The sequence below is a fragment of the Bos indicus genome, chromosome 4 (assembly GCF_029378745.1).
Source record: "Bos indicus isolate NIAB-ARS_2022 breed Sahiwal x Tharparkar chromosome 4, NIAB-ARS_B.indTharparkar_mat_pri_1.0, whole genome shotgun sequence".
NCBI classification, from domain to species: Eukaryota; Metazoa; Chordata; class Mammalia; order Artiodactyla; family Bovidae; genus Bos; species Bos indicus.
In genome coordinates this window covers 81,285,949-81,305,542 of record NC_091763.1, presented here as the reverse complement: position 1 = coordinate 81,305,542, position 19,594 = coordinate 81,285,949, and the positions used below count along the sequence as shown (strand labels likewise).

The following is a 19,594-nucleotide window of genomic DNA, read 5'->3' as shown; positions in this document are numbered from 1 at the left end:
AGAGTAACAGCTTGTTAGAGTTACTGTTCTTTGTTTTCTAATTTAATGTCTGAGGGGTTTTATGTGTGTCTGTCTGCTAGGATATGGAATTTATTGCTTGGAATTTAATTGTGGGAATAAATTGGAATGAAAAAATTCTTTTTTTTATTTTTAGGATTGTTTTAAGTATTAATTTATTCTGTAATACTAAGAACCTCACTGTATATTTTTCAATGTTGTTTCTTTTTTAGTAGGGGTGAATTTGTTTTTTTCTGTGTGTGTGTGAAAAGACTGGGTAGACATGTCAATACCACAATTTTTTTAGTCCATGAAGCAAAAAAAAATCGTCAGATGTATGGTGTCACTTCAGTTTGTGTTTTCTCTTTGTGATCTAAACAAAACCATCTTTAGGATGTTGATTGTGAGTAGCCAAACCAGTAGACCAAGTTCTAAATGTTTAGTTTTGAGGACTCTGGATTTTCATTTATTTGTCTTAACTTTGGATGATCTATTTTCATTATTACATCAGTATTTTAGCTTTCTTGGAATTTAAATGTCCTAGTTTCAAAACAGTTTCAGTGTCTTATACTTTTGTTTTTACATTTGTAAACACAGTATCCTAATCATATAATGAAATATTCTCTTGATAACACTATAAATGATTATTACATTGGGTAATTCAAGATTGGTCTTATTCACTGCTAATTCCATTTACCTTTGAGTTTTCTTTTATATTAGAGTCCTGTCTGCATACTTCTGTGTTTGCTTTTTCCTCATTAAGCACTAAGATAAAACTGAGGCATGACACAATTTTGTGAAAGTTTTGTGTAAATTATCATAAGTTTTTCTTTGACTTTAATAAAAAGTCATTTTTGTTGTCTCTGGTCAGTATTAACTTTATTTTTTTTTTATTTTATTTTATTTTTAAACTTTACAATATTGTATTAGTTTTGCCAAATATTGAAATGAATCCGCCACAGGTATACCCGCGTTCCCCATCCTGAACCCTCCTCCCTCCTCCCTCCCCCCTTGAAACATGTATAATATCATGTATGAAACGAGTCGCCAGTCCAGGTTCGATGCATGGATGCTTGGGGCTGGTGCACTGGGACGACCCAGAGGGAGGGAGAGTATTAACTTTAAAAATATATTTAAAAACTTACTTCAATGTTTATTAAAACATTTAAAACATAATTAAAACATCCCTGTCTTTTTTAAAGTTCTTTTGCCAGTTCTCTTCTCTCCCTGGCTCTGTCTCCTAGTTCTAGAAATAAGCATTTGCTCAGCCTTCTCAGGGAAATGATAGTCAAGTGTAGTCAGAGCAAAAACCAAGTAATTTTATAGGTCTCATGTGGATATTCTCCTGGAGACAGCAGTGTGTATTGAAGGTGTAAACATCAGCATTTTATTTTATATTATCACTTTGGCTGTACTTTGGAAAGTAAATTGACCTTGTAAGCCTGTAAGCAAGGGCAATCAGTTATAAAGCTATTGAATAAACCTCGGTAGGATAATCATAGCTAAACTAGGCAATGGGCATAGCTGTTGTAAAGATGGAGATGAATTTCATCATAAGATACAGAATTGTTAGAATTTGATGGTTGACATGTTGGTAGACATATTCCTGCCTTTACCCCTATGGTAAGATTTCTGCTTAAGGAACTGAATAAATGACTTATTAATTAGGGTAAACTAAATTTATAACAAAGAGAACCTCAGAATTCAGTGGCTTAAAGAATAAAAAGTTTGTATTTCTCAATAATCTGGAATAGTTGTTACTTTACCTTGATGCAAAATTGAGAGTAATTTACCATATTATTAGAGGAAATGTTGACTCTGCTTCACACAGTCATTTAAGGATCCAGATTGGAAGATTTGCTGTCTTTCTTCACATGCCTTCCAAGTTGGTCACCATGTCTGTCAGCTTGAAGCTAGAAAAGAGAAAGGAGTGGTGTTGTGAGCCAAGCTAGAAATGGTACCTGTGTTCACTTTCCTTTGGCAAGAACTTGGGCACAAGGCCATACTTAACTGCAGTGAGGATGAGAGATGTAGTGTAGGTGGGCAGCTCCCGTCAAAGAAAGGAAGAACAGATTTTAGGAAACAGCTTTGTAGTCTCTGCCATAAACTGTGATGCTGTTTGCTGAGACAGGAAATGGGAAGCAGGTTTACAAGATAATAAATTTCCTTTTATGTTAAGACATAGGTATTTATAGGACTTCTAAATTTGCATGTGTTATAATGTGCAAGTGATCCTAAGATGACAGCAATTGGAAAAAAAATTACTTATATTTTTCTGTAGCAATCTTATGATACAGAAATTTATTTTTCTAAGAAAATATCAAAAGGAGGAAAGTGGGATAAAATTAGAAGGGAATGGGAAAAGGGCATGAAGAAAAGATTGTGTTTATTGTTATATATTGATAGTTATGGCATAAGTCAGTTGATTAAGAATATTAATAAGTACTTACTATATGCCAAACACTGACCCAGGTAATACCTGTTGGCTGCGTATTAAGAGATAAAGAAGATTGACCAAGTCCCTGGTCTCATTTACACGATCATGAAAGAAGGTAGACCACGAACCTATTGGGTAGAAGAAAGAATTTAAAGTACTAAATACTAAAAAGCAAATAAAATAGTTTCTGAAGGGTCGTTGTGAGCGTGGCGGGTGGCGGTGGGTGGGGGGTGCTAGGGTAATTTTAGCTAAAATAGTAGGATAGAACTCTTTGTGAAGTAAAAATGAGCTAAGACCAGAGGGATGAGAAGAGAAGAACGTAATGAAGATCTAGGCAGATAACATTCCAAATAGAAGGAACTCAGCACCTGCAAGGCCTGGAAACAGACTTGCAAAGTTAAGGGGCCAAGATGTTTCCCAGTGTAACAGGTACTCCAGGTTACAGTCTTATCACTGGAGATAAAGTTTAAATTTTATTTAATTACCATGGAAAATCACTGGACAGTTTAAGCAGCTGACTGATATGACCTGGTTTTATGCTTAAAAACCATAAAAATGGGGGAAGAAGGCTAGAAATGGAGGCAGGGAAACTAGTTAAGAGACTGTTGTAGGAGTACCAGAGAAAAGATAATAGTGGCTCATACTCAAAGTGAGTAGTGACTCAGATTTCCTTGAAATTGTGGGAAATGGTTGGATTTAGGATCTATTCGGTTGTAGAGTTGACAGAGTTGTTGATACATTAGATATGAGATTTGACGGAGAAGAGAATCAAAGAGGACTCCTGGGTTTTTGACTTTAGAAGCAGGGTTAGTATTAGAAATAGGTCCCAGATTTCTTTTGTAATTTTGGTAAGTGTTTATGTAGTAGATTCTGAAGGATACATGACATTTGGTCATACAGTGAATTTACTTAGCTGAACTCTTTCCATGTTTTCCTCATATAAGTGATGCTCTAAAAGAATTAAGTGTAGACTTGATGTATTGTTGGAAAAGTGAAGTATTTTAGAGCTTATTTAGTTATTTCCCTTTATGCGATTTCTTTTTTCATTTTTTAAGAGTATCTTTAACAAAGTTATCAACTATGGTTTGTGAATTTTACTTGGATTATCCAGGATCTCTAAACACATCAAGGGCCTAAAATCTTGCTCTGATCATCTGCCTTAGCTTTTACCTGTTTAGACCAGACAGAAGACCGAGCTGCCTGCCAGCCTGGGGATACACCGTTAGGGCAGTACTTGGCTCTGTTAGAAGTACAGTGACGCTTGTGGGGCAGTAGGGTCGGGAAGACCATAACCACATCAAAAGGCCCCTGAGGTCCCCAGTCTTAAGGGCAGTGTTGGAATCTACTACTGATAACCTTTGATCTCTGTTCTGTTGATACTTAATTGAATGTAAAGAGAAATGCGGATGGTACTTTGTTTTATAAAATGTATACATCAGTTTCAATATTTACTTCATGAAGAAAGAATTTTCACAATATAGATTATACTAGTGTTTTAAAATTGAACTTTCTATGTCAGATATTACAGTTAAATGTTTCCAGTATTTACATAGTTGTAATTTTTCTTTTGACAGCAACTAAATATTTGGATATATTTGGAAAAGCTGCTAATTGGTATACATTAAATTCTTTTGCTATGTACCTGGAAGTATATTCCACTAGTCTCTGTTAATCATTTTTGAGTATGTAAATATTTTTCAAGTGAAAATAAATATTTTCACTTCTGATTTTGATGAGTTAATAAAAAAGTGAACTACTCTAATTTTAACTGCTAAAGATGACTGTTTCTGAATGTTGCCTAGAACTTGTTATATAGTATTGTTAAAAAGCAAAATTCAACTGAGTAAATTTGAAGATCTAGTTGGCTTATTAAGCACTTGATGAATCAGGCAGCATCCCATCTAGCAAGTAGAAAGGAGCTCCAAAGATCTATACAAAATGGAAGATTTTTAAAGGCAGAGGGGGTAGGGACAAGGAAGTTATACTAGCAGAAAGCAGATTGGTTGTAGCAAGGTTGTTTTCCTTTAAGGGATGGTGGGGTTGTCTATGTGATAGATTACCTCACTAGTGCTGACCAGGAAATTCCAGACTGATTGATTAAGATGAAGTTTCTGGGATGGCTTGAACCTGCAATTAGGTTAGATATTAAGTCTTGGTTTGCTGGTGTGGGGTTTACACAAGTAACAGACCCATTTTGGATCTATTGTTTCTTTTTAAACTATGTAAAATAATCTTTCATTTAAATATGAACTTTACTAACCTTAATTTGTATAATCTTTCCACATATTTCACCCTTTTATTTTTTTAAATATAAAAACATTTCTAAACATGAAAAGATTAAAGGTTAACTATTTACTTGGCCATTTTAATTAAACATTTTTCTTGAGACTAGTTGTACCTTAATAACAAGACCACAGGTTTCATATGCTCACAGACCCTTGAAATGTTTTAGAAAACTACTTATCATATTTTTCTAATACTTTGCCTCCCCTCTGCCACCAGCTAATTCTTGTATGTCACCTAAAGTTGGGGCCATATACATTAAAAGGTCTTCCCTATGTCCAGCACCGTTCTGGGCTTAGTTTGTGGGGTTCATAATAAAGAATGGTCTCTGAGGCCTTTTGACTTTCTTGGAACATAGAGAAAACAAAATAGTTCAATACAATGGTAAGTATGGTGTAAGTTTAAGAATATGAAAATGAATCTCTCTTTAAGAATAAGTCTCTTGTTAAAACGAGATTAGACCTTATGGAGACGGATCTTTCACTGTGTTTTAAAGGAGGTATAGGTTTGAGTGCGAGTAAAATGGGAAGGCACTTCAAATTTAAAAGGAGGTAGGACATCAAGAGGTGAACATATTTTTAAATGGTTAAATCCAGCTTAATTAGAATATCTAGAGTTTAAGAGACTTCCTTATTATACGAAGTGATGCTAGTAAAAACAAGCAAAAATCACTAAGGAAAATAATTTAGTAATGTTAGAAAAATCTAATGCTTGTTGGCTGTTGAAAACAGACTATCTTCTCTGTTTTCACAAGGTCAAGTATTCTGTTTTCCTGGCTTTATAGTCCTAACTGTGGTAATGCTGTGATGTCTAGATCAATGCCTTATAGTATAAGTGTTTAAATTATTTGGAGAAATTTGGCTGTGTGGAAGCAGGCTGCTTGGAACTTCAGACCTACAAGATGGCAAGAGGGAATTGCTTTGTAAATTACATGCTCCTTTTTATCCTTTCCCAAACTGGTCCAAGTTTAAGCCAACCTCAGGTGGCCTGGCTTGGAATACAGCCGTTCTGGGGAATTTCCTGATATAGCTTTTGTGTTCTTGTGATTTGGAGGCTATCTGGAAAGAAAGAGAAGTTTAGAATTGATCTAAAGATGTATATGATATATGTGTATGTGTATGAAGACACATATATATGTGTTCATTGTTAGAAGATGATAAAAGTCTCTCACCTATTGCCAGTGGTTCTTTACAGAATAAACCTGATTTGGAGAGAGAACACAGCCCCGCCTATCAACAGAAAATTGGATTAAATATTTACTGAGTATGGTCCCAGGCATCAGAACAAGACCCAGTTTCCCCTGCAGTCAGTCTCTCCCATCAGGAAGCTTCCATAAGCCTCTTATCCTTATCCATCAGAGGGCAGACAATGAAAATCAAAATCACAGAAAACTGACCAAACTGATCTTATGGACCATAGCCTTGTCTAACTCAATGAAACTATGTGCCATGCTGTGTAGGGCCACCCAAGACGGATGGGTCATAGCAAGAGACTTCTCACAAAATGTGGTTCACTGGTGAAGGCAATAGCAAACCACTTCAGTATTCTTGCCTTGAGAACCCCATGAACAGTATGAAAAGGCAAAAAGATATGACACTGAAAGATGAAGAGCCCCAGGTCAGTAGGTGCCCAGTAAGCTACGGGAGAAGAGTAGAGAAATGACTCTAGAAAGAATGAAGAAGTAGAGCCAAAGCAAAAACAACACCCAGTTGTGGATGTGACTGGTGATGGAAGTAAAGTCCGATGCTGTAAAGAGCAATATTGCATAGGAACCCTGGAACATTAGGTCCATGAATCAAGGTAAATTGGGAAGTGGTCAAACAGGAGATGGCAAGAGTGAACATCTACATTTTAGGAATCATGAACTAAAATGGACCGGAGTGGGCAAATTTAATTCAGATAACCATTATATCTACTACTGTGGTCAAGCATCCCTTAGAATAAATGGAGTAGCCCTCATAGTCAACAAGAGTCTGAAATGCAGTACTTGGGTGCAGTCTCAAAAATGACAGAATGATGTCTCTTCATTTCCAAAGCAAGCCATTCAGTGTCACAGTAATCCAAGTGTATGCTCCAACCACTAATGCCGAATAAGCTGAAGTTGAACAGTTTTTGAAGACCTACAAGACCTTCTAGAACTAACACCCAAAAAAGATGTTTTTTTCATCATAGGGGACTGGAATGCAAAAGTAGGAAGTCAAGAGATACCTGGAGTTAACAGGCAGGTTTAGCCTTGGAGTACAAAATGAAACAGAGCAAAGGCTAACAGAGTTTTGCCAAGAGAACACACTGGTCATAGGAGAACACCCCTTACCAACAATACAAGAGACGACTCTACACATGGACATCAGCAGATTGTCAATACTGAAATCAGATTGATTATATTCTTTGCAGCCGAAGATGGAGAAGCTCTGTACAGTCAGCAAAAACAAGACGAGGAGCTGACTGTAGCTGAGATCATGAACTCCTTATTGCCAAATTCATACATAAATTGAAGAAAGTAGGGAAAACCATTAGACCATTCAGGTATAATCTAAATCAAATCCCTTACCATTATACAGTGGAAGTGACAGATAGATTCAAGGGATTAGATTTGATAGAGAGCCTGAAGAACTGGAGGTTCGTGACATTGTACAGGAGAACAGTGATCAAGATCATCCCCCCAAAAAAGAAATGCAAAATGGCAAAACGGTTGTCTGAAGAGGCCTTACAAATAGCTGTGAAAAGAAGAGATGCTAAAGGCAAAAGAGAAAAGGAAAGATAAACCCATCTGAATGCAGAGTTCCAAAGAATAGCAAGGACAGATAAGAAAGCCTTCCTCAGTGATCAGTGCAAAGAAATAGAGGAAAACAATAGAATGGGAAAGACTAGATATCTCTTCAAGAAAACTAGAGATCCCAAGGGAACATTTCTTGCAAAGATGAGCACAGTAGAGGACAGAAATTGTATGGACCTAACAGAAGCAGAAGAGATTAAGAACAGGTGGCAGGAATACACAGAAATGACCCAGATAACCACGATGGTGTGATCACTCACCTAGAACCAGATATCCTGGAATGTGAAGTCAAGTGGGCCTTAGGAAGCATCACTACGAACAAAGCTAGTGGAGGTGATGGAATTCCAGTTGAGCTATTTCAAATACTAAAAGATGATGCCATGAAAGTGCTGCACTCAACATGCCAGCAAATTTGGAAAACTCAGCAGTGGCTGCAGGACTGGAAAAGGTCAGTTTTCATTCCAATCCCAAAGAAGGGCAGTGCCAAAGAATGTTCAAACTACTGCACAATGACGCTCATTTCACACACTAGTGAAGTAATGCTCAAAATTCTCCAAGCCAGGCTTCAACAGTACATGAACCGTAACTTCCAGATGTTCAAACTGGATTTAGAAAAGGCAGAGGAACCAGAGATCAAATTGCCAATATCCATTGGATCATAGAAAAAGCAAGAGAGTTCCAGAAAAACATCTACTTCTGCTTTATTTGACTATGCCAAAGCCTTTGACTGTGTGGATCCAACAAACTATGGAAAATTCTTAAAGAGGTGGGAATACCAGACCACCTGACCTACCTCCTGAGAAATCTGTATGCAGGTCAAGAAGCACCAGTTAGAACCGGACATGGAACAACAGACTGGTTGTGAACTGAGAAAGAATTACATCAAGGATGTATATGTCCCCTGTTTTATTTAAATTATATGCAGAGTACATCATGTGAAATGCTGGCCTGGATGAAGCAACAAGCTGGAATCAAGATTGCTGGGAGAAATATCAATAACCTCAGATACGTAGATGACACTGCTCTTATGGCAGAAAGCGAAGATGAACTAAAGAGCCTCTTGATGAAAGCGAAAGAGTGAAAAAGTTGGCTTTAAACTCCATATTCAAAAAACTAAGATCACGGTATCTGGTGCCATCACTTCATGGCAAATAGATGGGGAAACAGTGGATGCAGTGAGAGACTTTGTTTTCTTGGGCTCCAAAATCACTGCAGATGGTGACTGCAGCCATGAAATTTTAAAAGACACTTGTTCCTTGGTAGAAAATCTGAGAAACCTAGACAGCATATTATAAATGCTTTGCCAATAATGGTCCACCCAGTCAAAGCTATGGTTTTTCTAGTAGTCATGTATGGATGTATGAGTTGGATCATAAACAAAGCTGAGTGCTGAAGAATTGATGCTTTTGAATTGTGGTGTTGGAGAAGGCTCTTGAGAGTCACTTGGACTGCAAGGAGATCCAACCAGTCCATCCTAAAGGAAATCAGTCCTGAATATTCATTGGAAGGACTGATGCCGAAGCTGAAACTCCAGTACTCTGGCCACTTGATGTAAAGTACTGACTTATTGGAAAAGACCCTGATGCTGGGAAAGATTGAAGGCAGGAGGAGAAGGGGACGACAGAGGATGAAATGGTTGGATGGCATCACCGACTCAATGGACATGGGTTTGAGCAAACTCCAGGAGTTGGTGATGGACAGGGAAGCTTGGTGTGCTGTAGTCGGTGTGGTCATAAAGAGTTGGACATGACTGACCGACTGAACTGAACTCAACTACAGTTTACCTGTCTGTACTTTCTATTCACATACCAAAATGGGTTAAAATAAATAAAATATTGTCAATGGAAAGTATGCCCAGTTGAAAACTTTGTTAGGTGGTTACAGTTTGAACTGTATCTTGCCACACATTAGTAATTTGCCAGATTTGATGAAGATCAATCTGCCAACAGTTATGTTGATATATAGATCTTTCTTTGACCATATTACAGTTAAAACAAGGTGACTTTTTTTTTTAATACTTGACTGAATTTTTCAGTTAATTACATTGCTTTCGGATCTATTTTATGATCCTATGTTAGATGTCATAGCATGTACGCAGGCAGATGAAAATGGTTTTAGTTAGGATTGTAGGATGGTTTTGATTGGCCAAATAATATTTCTTAAGAGAATTTCAGGGGCTTCCCTGGTGGTCCAGTGGTAAAGAATCCACCTGTTAATGTAGGAATTGCAGGCTCGATCCTTGGGAAGAGACTGAGAAGATTCCCTGGAGAAGGAAATGGCAACTCCAGTATTCTTGCTTGGAGAATTCCATGGACAGAGGAGCCTGGCCGTCTCCAGTCCATGGGGTTGCAAGAGCTGGACACAACTTAATGAGTAAACAGCAGCACCAACAAAGAGAATTTCTCTTATTCTAACACATATTAAGTCTAAAGAGTGCTTTCTCTGTTTTTTAGTCGGCCATATACAAACAAAGTCATCACTTTGTGGTACCGTCCACCTGAACTGCTGCTGGGAGAAGAAAGGTATACACCAGCTATCGATGTGTGGAGCTGTGGGTAAGATAGATTTCCTGAATAATTAATTTGAAACTTTTGATAATTAAGTGAAATCATACCTTTTGATAATCATGGTTGTTTTTTCCTGTTAGATGTATCCTTGGTGAACTCTTCACTAAAAAACCTATATTTCAAGCAAATCAGGAGCTTGCACAACTAGAATTAATAAGGTAAGCTTGTGATTGTAATATCTGTAGGAAATTAAAAAATTTTCAGGCTTATGTTTCTAGGCAAACATCACGTTTCTATTTAAAGATAAGTGAGTGCTGAAAGGAGGAGAGACTATGTTACAGGCACTCTGATGATTGTTCTAGTAAAATTAAGGATCTTAAAGTCCATAAATGTTTTGTGGTTAAATTAACATGTTCGAGGCCCTAAAAATAAGACTGGGAAGGAGGAGTAAATATGAAGGAGGAGAGAATGAATGGTAGATTCTGTTTTTCAGAGTGTGGCATATGGAAGAATTAATGTTTGGGGATATTAGAAAGAAATACTCTTTTATATACGTATATGCATACATGTTTATATGTATCTGTATATGTATGCACACACTGAAATACATTCATGTACTCACTAGCATATGTCTTCATTATTTGAAGCCTATTGTAGGACCTTGGTCATAGGGTAGTCATCTTTCTCTTCATCTAATATTTTAAATAAATTAAAAAAAAAACAGCTTTGGTTTTCTTATTTATAGTAATATTAATTCGCAACTTGTAAGATTTGGATGAGTGTTTGAAAATATGGCTGAGAATTTTTAGGAAAGATTAGTATGAGACACAAAAATACCCATATACTATCAGTTTTCCCTTTAGCAGACTTAGTGGACTCATTAGTGCTCTCCATTCCATCTGTAAATACTACTAGCTTGATAACATAGCGCACTGAATATTTGCAGTTAGTAGCTTAACACTCTCTTCTTAAGACTATGTATTTATTCCAGCAGTTGAAGAGTACAATGACCAAGAGGGAGTTGTTTCCAGTTTTGTATACAAATATTCTATTATTGTACATATGTTGTTCAATTATGGACAGATGTGCTTTGCAAAGACTTAACAACATTGCTATTAAATTATTTAGGTATGTGCAGGGTACTATAAGAAAGAAAAGTCTTACAAATTTAGAATAATTCAATAATCAGATGGCTTAGAATTCTTGATGATATGTTATGGCTGTGGTTTGTGCAAGAAAGCTAATGTAGAACCCCATTCAGTGAATCCTCTCTTAAAAGAGAAGGCCATGGCTCTGTGTCAGAACATTGGGAAATATACATTTATATGTTTTTAGTTAAAATAAAATGTTTAAATCATGTATCTGTGTACCTTTCTTTTTCTTTTGGTAGTGATTTCTTCTAACCCATTTTTTTCTATTAGCCAAATATTGTTCCTAATTGGATTGCATACTAGGCTTCTATCAATGATGTTGCTATTTATTTAGTTTATACATGATGCAAATATTGTTCTAAGAATTCACCTGAATTACTTCAGTTGTGTCTTGTCTTTATAATTAAGAAAACTGAACTTTATAGAGGTGAAGAATTTGTTCAAAGTCATACAACTAAACTAGCAAGTGGCAAAATTGAGATTTGAATCTAAGTAGTTTTGTCTTAGAAGCTATTCATTCTCTATACTATGTGGGAAATAAAACTTCCTGGAGCTTTTAGTTACTATGACACAAACACCAAAAATTAATGAAGAAAGTCTGAGTAATTTCTACAGGACATTAATATAAAAATTCTAAAAGAACTGATTAGCCTGTGGTATCTAATGTTTTATTAAAAATTACAGAGTCAAGTAGGGTCATCCTAAAAATACAAGAATGTTTTATCTTTAGGTATTCCTTTATTATAATTCATCATTTTAACAGACAAAAAATAGTGTGTTTATCTTAATAGCTGTTGAATAGACATTTGCTGAAATTATAAACTCCTAATTAAGTATAGAGGCATATTTTTTTACTGTGATAAAAGTATGTATCACAAATTGAATAAATCATGTTTAGTGGTAAAATACTAGAAGCAAAGATAAGAATTAGAAAAAGTTAACTTGTGGTATTATTATTTTAAGAGTGTTTTAGAGGCACTGATAAGTTAACTGGTAGTATTAGAAAAGTGAACTCAATAGAGGTATATATACTAATACATATATTCTGAAAGAAATAGCTTAAAAGAAATAGCTTTTAAAGATTATTTACAAATATTAACCAGTTTCACCTACAATGTTAAAGAAGATTTGAGTAAGTGTTGGAGAGGCATATCTTATTTTTGGCTAGGAAGCTTTCCTTTTTTTTTTTTTTAAGATGGCAGTTCATCCTCTAGTAGTCATTATAGTCCTAATGAGAATTTCAGAGGATGTTTTTTGAATACTGATTGATTTTATCTGGAGGGATGAACCTGAAAGTAACAGGAAAATTTTTTTAAAAAGAGGGACAATTTGGCATATCATATGTTAAAACCAAATTTTAGTAACTAAAACTATTTTGTGCTGGCACAAGATACCATAGATGAATCAGTGGAATTATATGGTAAATTCAGAAGTAAAGAAAGTTCATATGGACCTTAAAATATAATACAGAGGACATTTCAAATCAAGGAGTTAATTCAACAGTATTTATTGAGTGCTGATTATGTACCAGTTACTAGGTACTGATACAGCAGAGGTGGGGATTGTATCTCCAGTGCCTAGTAACTGGCACACATCCTTTTCTGCTTTCTTGTTGGGGGAGACAGAAAGAAAACAAAGAATAAAATGTATCAGGTGGTGATAAGTGTAAGGGGGTAGAAAGCAATAGAAGGTAGTGTGTATATGGTACCAGAGAAAATTTCATGAGGTATCATTTGAGTAGAGATTTGAGTCAACAGAGAAGTCATGATCTTCAGACGTGAGTGTGTTTGGATTATCTTGTGAACATGTTAGGTCAATTAATGGGAAACAGAAAGTTCATTCCGTTAGTGGCATACTTTGCAGTTATTAAAAAGGAGGTAGTAGATCTGGAGATCCTGACATGGAGATGCAACATTGTCACACGAGAAGATAAATTTTACAGAAACTGTGATTGGTTTGATCCCATATACAGGAGACAAATTAAACATATCAGAAGAGTCTGGATCTGTTAATCTGAACATGGGCTTGTGAGGGGGTTAGGGAGGGGACTATTTTCTACTTTATGTATTTCAAAATGTCTTTAGGTTTTGGTAAGATATCAAATATTTATATTATGAAAAAATGCTTCAAGTTTGATTTTATAGCATTAATTATTTTTAAAACATGAAGAAAAGGGGACATTTCTGGTAAAAGAGACATGTCTCCTTGATTTGAAGAAGGCAGCAGAATATATTGAAAGGGGTGGGCTTTGGAATGATGCAATCCTTGGTGCTAATGCCATCTCAGCTACTTCCTGCTCTTGTGACTTAGGGTAAGTTCCATAATCTGTAAGTTTCTTTCTTCACAAGTAAAACAGGACAAATATGCTTAGGATTATAAAAATTAAATAAATGTAAGTTTGCTAATACATACTCGTTCCCTTATCTTACTTGCAGTAATGTTGGAATGTTTCCCCAGTCTGAAGCCTCAGGAATGATGAGTTCTGGGGTCTGCATTGAACAAATACATATAAATGTATTAAGGATAGTAATACTAATCAGAATCTGTCTTAAAAAGCTTTACACTGTAGTGGTCAAGTTATTTGTACTTCACCTGATTCCAGAAAATGTTTTAGGCAGATTACAAAAATTCTGTGATAAGTGGCTTGAATTGAAAAGTAATGGCAAAGAGAGTGAAAAACATAGGTGGGGACAAAAAAGGGATAAACGAGGGCAAAAATGTTTCTACATGAGAGTCACACTTTTAACTCTTAGGTGTTCTGGCAGCCAGTGAAAGAACCTTATATCACACAATGTATATTGCTTAGGGAATAAAAAACTAATCATGGAAGAAAGTAGATTTGGAATGAAAAGAATCTACCCTCTCTCCTGCCCTACACATACACAAAGCCTCAGGTCACACAGGTAAAATTTTTAAAACTTTAAAGGCATAGGCTTTGGTTGTTCCAGAATATTGGAAATGAGGGAACATTTGCATATTTTAAAAAGTGAAGCATGTGTACTTTTATAAATCAGTAGCATAAAGAATTCTGTAGACTTGTACTTCTTAATCTTTTTGGTCTCAGAACTTCTTTACACTGTTAGACATTGTGAAAAATCCCAGGAGCTTGTTTATGTTGATGGAATGTATTGAAATTTAAAACTGAGAATTAAAAATATTTATTAATTCTTTTTAAAACAATATGTTAGCATAATATTTTAATTGTAAAAAGTTTATATTTTTCCAAACTAAGATAAATGGTGAAATGAATAAGATTGTTTTTACATTTTTATAAATTTTGCATGTTTGGCTTAATAAACATATGGATAAACATCTGTGATATGATGTTTTCAGTAGTCTTTTCAAATAAGTGTACATATTCATTCTTCCTTGAAACTGCAGTGAGTGGCAGTTTTTTTTTAAAGCAGGTTATTTAAATATTCAGTCTGTAACCACAGATTGGTGTATCTTACACTCTGAATAGGTCTTTTACCCGTGATGATTTTGTAACATTATGTGTGGGTCACTTAATCTATATTGGATCACTGAATTGAGCAGATCTTCTAAATGTAACATTTCATTTTATAGTTCTTGTTATGACACTAATCTCATTAGAAAAGCCTTTAGGTATTTATTTTGAAGCTTTTAAGTTTACAGTGCAGACGTAAGTCTTTCAGTATTCTTGACTTTTCTCCTGAAAACTTGAATTTTATAATTGACAACACTGCAGTTGTCTTCCTTGAAGTAACAAGCTGACTTCATTCCTGTATAAGAAAATGTCTGGCAGATACCCAAGTCAGTGACCATAGATTGATAGTTCTTTTTGTAGGTAAAAATGGTGGCTCATGAGAAAAGCAGCAGGTTGCAACTCAATTATTGTACAAGTGCTTCTTAAGAGATCGTCACTTTTTTGTGCAGCAGAAGTGCTTTATGAGTATCTTCTCTTTCATTACTAAGAATATTAATAAGATACATACTCAAGTATAAGGATTTAATAACAATAATTTTTCCTGCTTCAACAAGTGCATTCTTGAGTGACAACCCTCCCCACCCCATCAAGTGGTATTGATGAGTATGTACTTCTAATAGTCTGGCATCTCTGGCTCAAGTCATGCTAAAGTGCCAGTGTTTTATACCATTGGCTTAATACTATCAGTGCAAAGTCAACACATTGAAAAGTGTAAATAATGTTTTAAAAGTATCTTTGATCTACCAGACACCTGAAGGGTCTAGGGAACCCCATTTTTGCAAACTGCTGGTGTAGACCAATTAAAAAGTAGAATACAGCATTACGCTAAAAACTTGTACTTTGATTGAAAGTGAAAGTGAAGTTGCTCAGTCGTGTCTGACTCTTTGCGACCCATGGACTGCAGCCTGCCAGGCTCCTCTGTCCATGGGATTTTCCAGGCAACAATACTGGAGTAGGCTGCCATTTCCTTCTCCAGGGGATCTTCCCAACCCAGTGATCAAACCCAAGTCTCCCGCATTGTAGGCAGATGCTTTTACCATCTGAGCCACCAGGGAAGTTCCTTTGAATGTATGGATGACTAGGTATTAGAAGATCTCTTAATATAATTCATGGTATTAGTAACCCAAGTCAAAAAATGCAGATGATGGCTACAATAGAGTTTCTAAAAATCAAACTGATAGAACTAAAGAAGCATTCTTTTGAAATTTGAAAGTCACAACAATTAAACCCAAAGTAAAAAGGAATAAATTAATGCTTAGCAGGAGGTATGTGTGAATTTGTATCTCTCTGTTACTATCTTTACCATGTGTTGTATTTCTCAAACCAGAAGTTCTCATTCTTCCCACTGGTAAACAATAACGTACTCTCATTAAAATTAGAAACCAAAAAATTACCAAATATTGTGTAGCATCATTAGCATTTTAACATTTTTTGGAAATTACCACATAATGTAGCATATCATAATGATAAAGAAGAATACATATTTGAAAAAATAACAGATGTATTCAGATTATAGGTGATGATAATAGACCTGGAAAGCCTCAAATAAACAACTGTTTAAAAAAACTATTAGGCACCGTAGGATCTCAGATGGCATTCTAAAAAAATTTTTGCCACATTTTGACCATTTCCTTTAACAAAACTCTTCTAATTATTGCTTAGGAAATATAATAGGGATAGGAACAAATTCAAAAAATGACACTAAACCCCATAAAAAGAAACACAAGATCTAATTGAAAACCTTTATACAAGTAAACTTTGGAGCTATTGCAGGTTTGGTTATAGACTATCACGATAAAGTGAGTATCACAATAAAGTGACTCACAGATTATTTGGTTTCCCAATGCATATGAAGTTACATTTGCACTATAGTCTGTTAGATATGCAATAGTATTATGTATATATGCCCTAATTTTAAAATACTATATTGCTAAAAGTGCCTACCATCGTTTGAGCCTTGAGCAAGTTGTGAACTTCTTGTGAAGGAGGATTTGAGATACTGTGAGAATTACCAGAATGTGATTGCAGAGACATGAAGTGAGTAAATGCTGTTGGAAAAATGGTGTCAGTAGACTTGCTGACACAAGCTTATCACAAACTTGAAATTTGTTTAAATAAAAAAATGTAAAGTGTAATAAAATGAGATATGCATGTATAAAACCAAAGGAAATATAAAAATTGAAACATTAAGCTTTGTAAACATCACAGTTCTTTAATCCAGAGCAGCTGTGTTGAATCCCAACAGGATTCTCTTTTGAAATGTGACGGTATTGATTCTACAATTCATCTGTATGGAAATCCTGAAAAGGATAATTAGAGGAATGAGTACATAGGGGGGGTTGTCTTAAGAAAAATGTAAAGCTTTCATGTGATATTGACATCAGAATAGATAAATCAGATCAAAATAGATTCCCATAACAGATCTCAGATATTTAGGGATTTAGCATATGATGAATTTCAGAATGTCTTCAGAAATGATTTAGGGATAGCTAATTGATTATCAGACACTGATTTTGCTAAAATGCAGTTATCAGTTGCTGTCATGTCTACTTTCCTAATTTCTAAAATTTTTCCTTATCTTAGAATGTGTATTCCATCCTGTATGCTGCTCCCAGTTAGATAACTTTCCCAGTCAACTATCTTCCCAGAATATATAAAATAGAAGTCTTTAGGTATGAGATAATGAAGCTGATTTCTATTATAAGGCTATTAATGAGCCAGATACTGGATCATTTACTTTCACAGCTCTGAAATAAAATGAATCTCCATTTTACAAAAGAGCAACAGATTCTAAGCAGCACAGTTTCACCAATATCACACAGATAGCGTTTAGGTCTAAAGTTTGTTTTCAAAGTCTGTCTTCATTGTAGTTAGGCAGGCTGCCTCATAAGACTGTTGTGTGACCCCTGTCTGTGTTTCCAAATAAACCTCTGTAGCCCCAAACTCCACCTATACCACTTTCGTTGATCTGCCTCCCGAATGTTATACTTTGCTATTGTCATGACTTTGCCTGTGCATTAACCTTTGCCAGTAACATATTTCTCTTATTCCCTTTCCTGTTTATTGTTTACTTATCCTTTGAGTTGTAGGCAAAAGTCTGTATCTCTTCTCTAACTCAAGTACATTTTCTTATATTTCTGTAGTTTAAAGTATCTTTCATTTTCTTTATTCCAGTGTACTTTATAATTCTATTACGGTGCAGATCAATCTGCAAGGGATTGATTATTTATATTTATGTAATATATGAAAGTGCAAGAGTGATTCTCTTACCATAATTTAGTAAGATAAAGTCATGTAAACAACTAACATGTAAAGCAGGATGAAATAGGGTCAAAAGAAATCAGGAGCATGTAGAAAGTGACTATTCTGGACAGCGAGGATACAGAAAATAAACAGATTACTTTTAAAATAAATAGAAATAAAAAGATATCAGGAGCATGTAGAAAGTGACTATTCTGGGCAGCGAGGATACAGAAAACATTGTAAATAGATTACTTTTGATGTGCATCTTCAGGAGTGAAAAGGATTCAGCTAGGTAGAATCTAGGAAGAAGGAGTATGAACAAAGACATGGAGGAGTGGTTGGCCTGTGGAGAGATGAGTTGAAAGATGAGAATGAGGAAGACAGTTTGGGACCCGATCATAGAGAACCATGCTCCTGAGTTTGGCCTTCTCTCCTTTTGAGGAGGTTGTGAGAATGAGGTTGAAAGGAAGAAGAGATAGGCATATTGAAGAGTAAGATCTTAAAAGCTTGGATTTACAAAAATCATAAACTGTATTGAAACAAAATGCAGTTTCAGTGACACAGCTTTAAAAATGCTCTCATCATCTGGTATAAATGTTTCTAATGTAGTATCTTAAGGTCTGCTGAAGAATGGCAACTTTAGTTGTCACTTGCTTCTGTACCTTAGTACATGTATTTATGTGTAGAATATTTTTACTTTTAAGTCAGTGATGCATGGACCTTTTCTTTTTGTATATGAAGGTCAGCTGGTAATTTTATATAAGATACACATTTATTCTTGAGATTCAGTATACTTGAGTTAAGCACATACTACCAAAGCATTTTAAAATGTTTACCAGCTAGAGTTATCTGTTAACAGCATTTCTTTAGTTTATGAAGGACTTACTATAAGAATAGTGAGGGATTTCAAGATACAGAGAGTAAAGCAGTTAAAAGTTCTAAATACCTTGAAATCAGAGGTGCTACTGAAATTGAAGAACATGTTTCAGGAATGTGACTTTTAGTGTTCTCTAGTTGATCAAATTCAGCAGCAGTCTATACAGTTTAGTTAGTGTCTTCAGTGTAGGAAATCTTTTCTGCGGTTATTGCAAGCTTCATTATATTAATGAGAAGTGGTAATGATAGGTACCTGCAAAACCAGAGGATACATATACTAAACTCTAGTTCCTCAGTTGGTATAAAAATTTAAAATTTTGGTTAAAAATATGCTCAACATATTTTGAATATTACCTGTGTCTTTAAGATTTGATTTTGCAAATACGAAGGTTTTCTTTCTAGAAATTGGAATGTTTATAGAGTGTTAAAAGCATTCACTGAAAAGAAATTCTTTAAACAGTTTATTTGGGATGACAAAAATATTTAATGAAACTTTTATACATTATATCAGAACTTCAGCTTTTGTATATTTAAAAAGGAGTTGTTTTGTATAGCATTTGTATGTATTATTTTCTCGATGTAGTTTATATTGATGTACTTCTTTTTATGTGTTGTTTAGCCGTATATGTGGGAGTCCATGTCCTGCAGTGTGGCCTGATGTAATCAAACTACCGTATTTCAACACCATGAAACCAAAGAAGCAATATCGTCGAAAGTTAAGAGAAGAATTTGTTTTGTAAGAAGGGGATGCTTAAACATCCATATTGCATTGATTTTTTTACAAAGTTACTTCTTTAGAATTCTAAATGTAATTCTAGCCTCTGTTGACCTAAGGTAGACCTATCACAATTCTACTATATCATTTAATTTTGAATG

The 19,594-nt window shown here is 35.1% G+C and overlaps 1 protein-coding gene across 4 annotated transcripts in view; it reads left to right on the top strand.

Moving 5' to 3' along the window:
• Positions 1–19,594, top strand: part of CDK13 (cyclin dependent kinase 13) — a 122,109-nt gene that overhangs the window by 90,666 nt on the left and 11,849 nt on the right. For all 4 annotated transcript variants that reach the window (XM_019958980.2, XM_019958979.2, XM_070787280.1 and 1 more), the window contains exons 8-10: positions 9,947–10,048; positions 10,141–10,218; positions 19,338–19,454. In XM_019958980.2, coding sequence (XP_019814539.2) covers positions 9,947–10,048; positions 10,141–10,218; positions 19,338–19,454 — 297 coding nt within the window. The remainder of the gene's footprint in view (positions 1–9,946; positions 10,049–10,140; positions 10,219–19,337; positions 19,455–19,594) is intronic.